At 40.7% G+C, this 8,669-nt stretch overlaps 1 protein-coding gene across 1 annotated transcript; it reads left to right on the top strand.

Annotated features, from left to right (window-relative positions):
- The first annotated feature begins 449 nt into the window (after positions 1-449).
- Positions 450-5,686, top strand: LOC139445648 (uncharacterized). The gene is made up of 4 exons (XM_071226836.1): positions 450-534; positions 2,596-2,802; positions 4,181-4,286; positions 4,911-5,686. The coding sequence occupies exons 1-4, from the start codon at positions 480-482 to the stop codon at positions 5,146-5,148; spliced, it is 606 nt and encodes a 201-aa protein (XP_071082937.1). The 5' UTR covers positions 450-479; the 3' UTR covers positions 5,149-5,686.
- Positions 5,687-8,669: the final 2,983 nt, after the last annotated feature.

Here is an 8,669-nt window from a genome sequence, read left to right on the forward strand (position 1 = left end):
GCTCGAGGAGAGACTCCTAGGTACCGTAGTAGAACAGTCTCGTGGCGATGATGGAGCTCAGTCGGATCCAGGACAATATCCATGTTCTCATGTGTACACAATTAAGACCAATGCTGACTTTATTCCATGATAAAAGCATTTTGTTTTCTATTGTCATTCTCCGCTACATGTTTTCCCCCTTTTGCAATACGCCGTTTCTGATTTACCGACTCAATAACATTTATACAATGAAATACTGACCCTGATAAATGTATGACGCACAGCCATTAAAAAAAATTTAACAAGCGTTTATAACTTAGTTCCGCGTCACGAATATATATGTGTGTGTTGCAGATAACGAACTGTGGGCGCCGTGTTTGCTGACATAACAAGATTCCTGGAGCGTTGTGGGATATTTTCATCATCGATTTGAAAACCGTTCCTTGAAGATATTCCAGTACTAGAACGTAATCAGTATATTAAATAGAAGCCGTGTTACTATGGCGTCCTTGACCTTTGCCTGTGTAACTGTGATGTGTCTTCAGCTCACGCAAGGTAAGAATTTTTCAGAGAGAACTCGAAAGCCCTTTTTTCATGTTCACGTTTATGTCAAGCACGAATGTCGTTGAGTTTCAAAAGTTATTGGGGGCACGGGTGTTCCAGTCGTCTAAGGCGCCGCAATTCGCTGTGCGGAGTTCGAATCCCGGTCCGCCCCGATTATGTTTCTAGGTTTGTCAGCACCATACCCGTGCTCGTGGGTTTCATCGAAGTGGTAAACGTCTGAGGCCTGAATCACTTCGGGATTTCCTCCTACATTAAGCTGACACGCCGTGATATAATTGGAATACTGTTAAAAGCGGCGTTAAATTTAACTCACTCACTCACTCAAAACTCAATGACATACATCTTTCAATCTCAGGATTATACTGAGGATGAAAAAATGGCATTACATGTTACATTTTCCAGGACTTTTGAGATCGCCTGGGAACACTGATTGATAGTGTTTAATAAACACATACTTATGATAAGTAGCCAGAGTCATAAAAAGGACTACTTTTGGCAGAGAGTACTTCATTCGTCACTACTCGCCCCTTTCCGTAACCTATAAGAAGACTCGTCCCCCTATCGATGAATGTTATGTGCGAAAATACGACAAACCAATCAGAATACGCGTATGATTTCAAGCTCTTCGTCAAAGAATCCCTCAGAAATAATTTTTGATTTTACATATGTCTTGCATCTAAAAATATACCCAAGACACAGTTAAATGTGTTAAATCATGCTGTACGATTCCGCACGTCCCGATGTGCTTTAAATTGCATCCGAAATATATGATATATATGGGGAAATATATGTGAACCATTACGCAACGAGTTGACAATTGTTTTAGGTATGCCTGTTTGCGCTAAAAAGGAACTTGGTCGCAAAAATGGCCACGAGAGGGGCACGAGTCGCTATTCGGCTTGTCCCGGAATAACACGAGTTGGTCACGAATGAGAGTACTTATGATTACGGAATAGTTTGGTCACTTTAATATAGGAAAACCCATATAGCACAGGTAACTCAAATATGTACTAGTGTATGACATCAACACATTTGATAACATTATATTCATGACCACATTATATGAGGCAAGTAACAAACGGCTGATACCCGGATGTTGTCAAACAAGTCGACGCATATGCCAATATTCATGATCATACACTACATTGTAGAGAAATGACGTCATGCATATATCTAGGGGAAGCCATGAAGAATGGTCTGAATAGTATGCTCCGGTAAATACTGACTTTTTGACAGCTTTGACCACATTGTTATAACACTAATTGAAAGAGTTGAATCCTGCGCGTCATTTTTACTGCCGCCATAGATATATGTTTCAAATTCCCGGTGTCATATAAAACATAGTCTGTTATCAATAAAACAGAACAGACAACTGACAATGTACGAAACGGCCGGAATCAATGTGTCTCAGGTATTCTTAGTGGGAACAAAATAAAAAGTTTTTCTCCCGCATCACTTTTGAGAAACATTTGCTTGAATAACATTAACTTTTATATGCGGACTAATGTTATTTATGCTTCCTCCTAACGTCAATGTACCAAGGGGACGGTGGGGTGGCCCATTGGTTAAAGCCTTCGCTCGTCACGCCAAAGACCTGGGTTCGATTCCCAAAATGGGTATTATGTGTGAAGCCATGTATATGTTAGAACAGGGGTGTCACGATAGTCCTCCATAATGTGTTTTTACACTTGATCACGAGACCACTGGCCTGTGAACTGTCTATTTGAATTGTCGTTAGAAAATGTTATAATTTAGAATTATCAAAACGTCTGCTTACATGATTAACAAATGGTTGACTGCGTCGTAAGAAATACTTCTCACAATGTAATTTTCAAAGGTAGCTTGTGCACCGTCAGTGGACCCCAGCGTTTATACCACCTAACTGCAGGAATCTCATAGTCTTTTACTGTCTTCCGTTGGCACAGTTCCTACAACTACAACTATAGTTGATCACTTTAACTCTATATGTTTTTGAAATCTCGAGCAAACCCGATGTCCTTTCTTCATATTTAATGTAAACTTAATTCTAATTCTGTTAAATTGAACCACTAGCGACATCGACAACAACAGTGAGAAGTACGATCCCGTCACCAGCAGCAACTGTAACCACACCATCGCGTATAACGACAGCATCTCCCACGACGCCAGATATGGCTACATCAAGAACTACGACTATATCGACCACAACATCGGAGAATCCGGCAGCACACTCTTCATCAACGTCACTCATACCTAATAATTCAACTCAAGATAATACAGGTATGTAGACAAATATTAAATCCTGGAGTCCGTTCCACAAAGCTATCGTAGCGCTCATGTTATCGTTACTCCCATTCATAGACTTACGACTGACGTTGCGTTACGATCGCTTTGTGAAACAGGGTCCCGGGCTTTTCTAATCACTGACACATCAATTGAAGCTCCCTCTCGGTGTCGAGAATTCAGATATTTCGGAAATGTTGTTCAGAACTACAGTCCACCCGTCTCATCTTGGAAGGATTATTTGAAACCCTATCATTTGAAACACCACTATCCAGTTTCAGTGAACTTTGATGAGCGCCACTTGGCAATATTTGTGTAGATCCGAGATCTTTCTCTTGGATAATGGAATCTGGCACTCTATCTGGCGAGGAGGGTCGGCTGGTTCTCGCACAGTTTGGCTGGCTAGGCTCATTATCAGCTCAGGGCTATTGGCCCTCTACATGGAGCCTAGAACAAAATATTGTATAATTGTTAGCCTGATTTGTGTTAACGGGTATCATATGAAAGCGTTACGTTTAAAGCGTTTAGGACAAGATGCCTGGCCATTCAAACCATCAACCTTACTGAGGCAGTGGGGTCCTAGGTAGGCACTGCACTTGTCATATTCCATTTATATGTTAGAAAATGGGTGCTACAATGAGACCATAGCACAGTCTCCACCACGCACTTCCTGTTGGGGCGGTGGAGCAACCGACTGATTTCGGCGTCACCCCGAACGCCAGCGGCCGTTCCCCTCCATTCTTGTATGGTTGTGAGAAGAGTAAAACATATTCACCTTCTCACATCTGTCATGTCTATCTTAAATTCCCTCACTTTCAATATCAGTGCAAACTACGGTCCCGTCGCCAGAAACCACTGTATCTCAACCACTGGTTATAACGACTGCATCATCAACGCCATCAGTGACGTCTACCACAAATACATCTACTACAGCAACCACAACATTTGAGAATCCGATTGTTACGACGTCAACTGTGTTGTCCACGCTATCAGCAACAAAGATGACCGCTGGCACAAGCGGCATCACACCGACGGCGACGTCAACACACGCTCCATCATCGTCACACATGCATAATAGTTCAACCCAATATAACACAGGTGTGCCGATAACATACAAAATACTGGGTTTTGAAAGCACTGACATCTCTTCTGAAACATCCTCTCGGTGTCAAGAGTTCGGGTTATTCTGAAACATACACATATTGGGGCGGTGGAATAGCCGACTGGTCAAAAGGTCATGTCGATCCCCAGTGGCCATTCCTCACATTTTAGGTTCCTTCTTGTATGGCTGGAAGCGTTGTAAAGCCATATTAATACTCACCTATCATCTATCATGTCCAGCTTTAGTATTGTCACTTTGATTGGGTTATTTCAGAGACTGGTGGCATCGATGACGCTCTTCTCATCACCTTGTTCTTAGTGACCGTCGTCGTCATTGTCATCGTAATATGTATAACAGCAGTTATCATCACTCTCATCAGGTACAGACTCGCGTTCTGATTGTCTAGCACCTATCACGTTCTTCATATTTGTATCTGGATCTACCATTCACAATCCACTAAAATGTCAGGACGGGTGGTACTGGGGTGTCGCTGTCATCATTGCAGAATTCCGTCCCTTGGATGTGCTAGGATTCCGTGGATAATCAGCACAAACTGTCTCGTTGGTTGCATCAAAGTTATTTTAGCAGTATAAATGGATTAATTTGGGGGTTGGTGTTGGAAACTATAAAGGTTAAGAGTCTGTTGTAGTAATCAGACATACTTTCAATGTCAGCGTCCTGTATGGGAGAAATACTTCTAGTCATACCACAACACATTTATAAACACATAGAGAATTGTTTAACCTCGGCGTGATACATACGCTACACCTGTGTTCGGAGATTGTTGTCGTCAAAAGTGTAAGGTTTCTTTGTAACCATTAACCGAGTTTGGTTAAGTTGTACATTTTCCCGTGGGCATTGTACCAAGTTCGTGGTGGTATATGTGTTATACAAGTATCTGTGGATCTGATTTGCACATCTAATTTTAATATATATATTCAATATATATTTCGAAACATATTTAAACTATAAACTGTCTGTTGTAATGTGTTCAATATTACAGGAGACAAAGGAACAGGAACTCGAAGGAAAATCCTCCAGAACCTCGCTACGCCAGCTTTGTGCCTCCAGATGAAGCAGAGGGCTACCGAACTCTTGATCGTGCTGTGTACAAGAATGAATTCCTACATCTCGAGGAACGCAATACTTGTGAAACAGAAGCTGAACCACACTGTGATAGACTGGAGGTCAAGATGACAGAAGATGATTACACAACCATTGACGGGGTTGCAGCAGTGTAGTATATCCAGTGAATGGTAGCGAAGGGAGTATTGTACATTTGAAGTGAGCTTATATGGTCCGATGGGCCTTCCATTCCGGACGGCAACTGTTGATTTGTTTGTTTGTTTGTTTGTTGTTTAACGCCACACCCAGCAATATTACAGCTATATGACGGCGGTATGTAAATAATCGAGACTGGACCAGACAATCCAAGAAGTGACATCATGAGCATCGATCTACGCAATTGGAATACGATGACATACATCAACCACGTCAGCGAGCCTGACCGCAAGAACCCGTTAGTCGCCTCTTACAACAAACATATTTTTTTTCGGCAAGATTGGGTTGTTGAAGAACTATTCCACCCCAGATCTTCACGGTTCTAGGCAAATGTTGAGATTATAATAACTTACTAAAATCCGGGTAAGATGTTAATCTGCTCCGTCCGGATTAACGGGGCGTTGTTATCCGTTTTGGCTGTACATGCATTGCATACATACCAAGTGCTATTACTTCAGAAAACCAGATACATGCTAGCAGTTATGTCCCAATGCAAATTAGATCACCTGGTAGGAAATACTTGTAGTAAGTTCCATAGAATGATGCGATGCATCAAAAACTACCGCGTAACGTTCAAAAGTTTTGATGGAGCTGTCCCGATGAGTGCGTACATATGTAAACAAACATGGATGCATATCATTCAGCACTAATGATATATATAAATGAGGCAGTTCACTCAGGCATTGTATTCCTACTCGGTTGCTATAGTTACTTAGTGACCTCCGAGGCTTGTCGACGAGTGCTGATACATTGATATCAATACACATGGGAGAGATTCTATGTATCATCCAGAACAACATCCTTCTTCTTTCAACTGTTTCAATTTGTGAACAGTCACAACCAGTATCTTGAGCGTAAACATAACAGCTAACCTGCTTCGGTGACGTCATTTGATTGTGACATCATGGTAACAATGACATCACAATGATCTGCAAAGCATTGTGTTGCAATTTCATTGTTGTGATATCTCCAAGGAGATATTGATGTATCGCACCTAAGCGATATCGACTGTGGAAGACAGTGTGGGTTGATAAATATGGTTGTTCCCAGCCAGCATGTCCTGAAGTCTGGGTCTCCGGACAAACGAGATGCCACTCGACTGTTTTCATCTCTCTGTTTTCATTGTCAGTGGAAAACCAGGTAGTCACTGTTGATTAATAATATACCATTGACATTAACGTAATACATTATTGCGGACCTTATAGAGATTCATGCGTCTTGTCTGATTCAGGATTATGTTTTTATCTCCTCTATGTGAGTGAGTGAGTATGTGTTGGTTTTACGCCGCTTTTAGCAATGTCACGGCGGGGGACACCAGAAATGGGCTTCACACATTGTTCCCATGTCAGACTGGAACACCAGGCTTTCGGCGTGACGAGCGAACGCTTTAACCACTAGGCTACCCCACCGCCTCTGTATTTATGTATATACATATTCTCTCTTATTCCTGTGTACCCCTTGAGGGGCATAGGGCCTTCACAACAGGTCTCCATCTGTTTCAGACTTGTGGTCTTCGTTATGCTTCTCCCCATGACATGTGGATTGATCTCAGTTCAGATTCCAAGGTTCGTCGCAAGGTTGTTACGGGTCTTCCCCTCTTTCTCTTGCCTTGTGGGTTCCTGTCGAGTGCTTGTTTCGCGATGTTTCCTTGCGGCCTTCTATGGATGTGACCTAGCCAACGCCATTTACCTTTCTTGATGGTTTCTATTATTGGAGCTTGGTTTGTTCTGTTCCAAAGATCCCGGTTTGATAATTTCTCAGGCCATCTTTTTTTTAGCAGTTGTCTGAGGCATTTGTTGAGGAAGACTTGGAGGTCATGATCTGTCTTCTTTGTTTGTTTCCTTGTCTCAGATCCATAGAGCAGGACAGATTTGACGTTGTTTTAAAAAATCCGCAGTTTGGTTCTCAGAATGATGTTTGTATTCTTCCATATTGGTCTTAAGGTGACAAAAGCGTGCCTTGCTTTTCCAATTCTGGCTCGGATGTCTTCGTTTGCTCCGCCTGTATTCGTCACTACACTCCCCAGATATGTGAAGCGACTGACATCTTCGATGCATATTAATGATCTCTATATATTTTTGTTTGTGCTCGTTTACATAATAAAATAGAATAAATCACATATTTTACATGTGTACTGTGTTCCTTATAACTTTTAAGACAGCTGGTAAAATGATGAAATGAATAAAGCTGTCTCACATTTACAGAGAACCACACTATTAGGAGAAAAAGAAAACAGAGGTGATGTTTTAAAAAATCTTATTCCAGTTTTAAAATGACAGTGTGCGGGTGTATTATTTGGTTGAATGTGGATCTGAAAAGTCGTTAAATGTATCATGTTTTAATCAAATCAAAATTTGAAAAAAAGTTTCAAATTCTGTTCAGCCATGTTTATGTTCTTGGCACAGGGAAACAACAATAGTCTGGCTATACTTCACATGCTATGACAATATATATATTTATGTCGTCTCCATAGATAAACACGGGATGAATATCTTTATCAGATAAAGTGCTCTGTGAATGTTATCTACATTGCACAATCAAATGCTGTTTTAAAAATCCCCCATTGCATTTATTTGTTCAACAGGAAGAAACCTCAATGCAAAGAGACCCTACATATATCAGGCCTAAAATGATGTGCTAAAGTCAGTTATACAAGTTTAGTTCACGTCGTTTTGTACAATATCACGGTTATATCACGGCCTGTCAGCTTTAGTGAAACCCATGGGCATGGTGTTGATAAAACACAGATTATTATCAGAGCTAAATATATCCTTTCAAAGCTAAGGGACGCAACTCTATACTGCGAATTGCGATCCCGGGGCTAAGATGTTTCATTTCGTATGAAATTTACAGGTATCGAATCTACAATTGAAACCCCTAAATTAAAAACATAAGATTTTTTCTCTTAATTGTAACTGCATGCCATATACATGTGTGCTTATTAACGGAACGTATTTGAACATTTCCACAAGTCAAAAGTAGTTTGCCAATAGCAAAAAGATGTAGGAATGGATAGTCTATATATTTTGAAGGTTTGCTCAAGTCGAGGTACTTTTTACATAGTAATGTAAGATTGGAATTATTTTGGTGCCATATACCTTAAAAATACACATTAATCATTTGTAAGATGTACACATTTTACCATAACAATAGCAATAACAGTATTACCTACGTTTTAGAAAGTCTTTGCAGGTCCATGGTCACAAATTGAGCCAACAAATTTAGCTTCCTGTAAATCGATTATCTGATCTCGTTCAATAATGATCACATAGCCTCAAATGCCCTTCCACTGATTTCCCAAACCGAACCAGAAATATAAGAGACCATTGCAACCGCCTCATCTGTTTCATATACTCTTAAAATAGTAGGTGGTACTCGGAAATACCTTAAGATTTCCAAACTGTAAGAGCTATTAGTTTCTAGTAAATGTTGCATGGTAATAATGACCAAAATGGAAACACAGTACATTCGGTAATGACTG

The sequence above is a fragment of the Haliotis cracherodii genome, unplaced genomic scaffold (assembly GCF_022045235.1).
Source record: "Haliotis cracherodii isolate W230 unplaced genomic scaffold, xgHalCrac1.p SCAF_6, whole genome shotgun sequence".
NCBI classification, from domain to species: Eukaryota; Metazoa; Mollusca; class Gastropoda; order Lepetellida; family Haliotidae; genus Haliotis; species Haliotis cracherodii.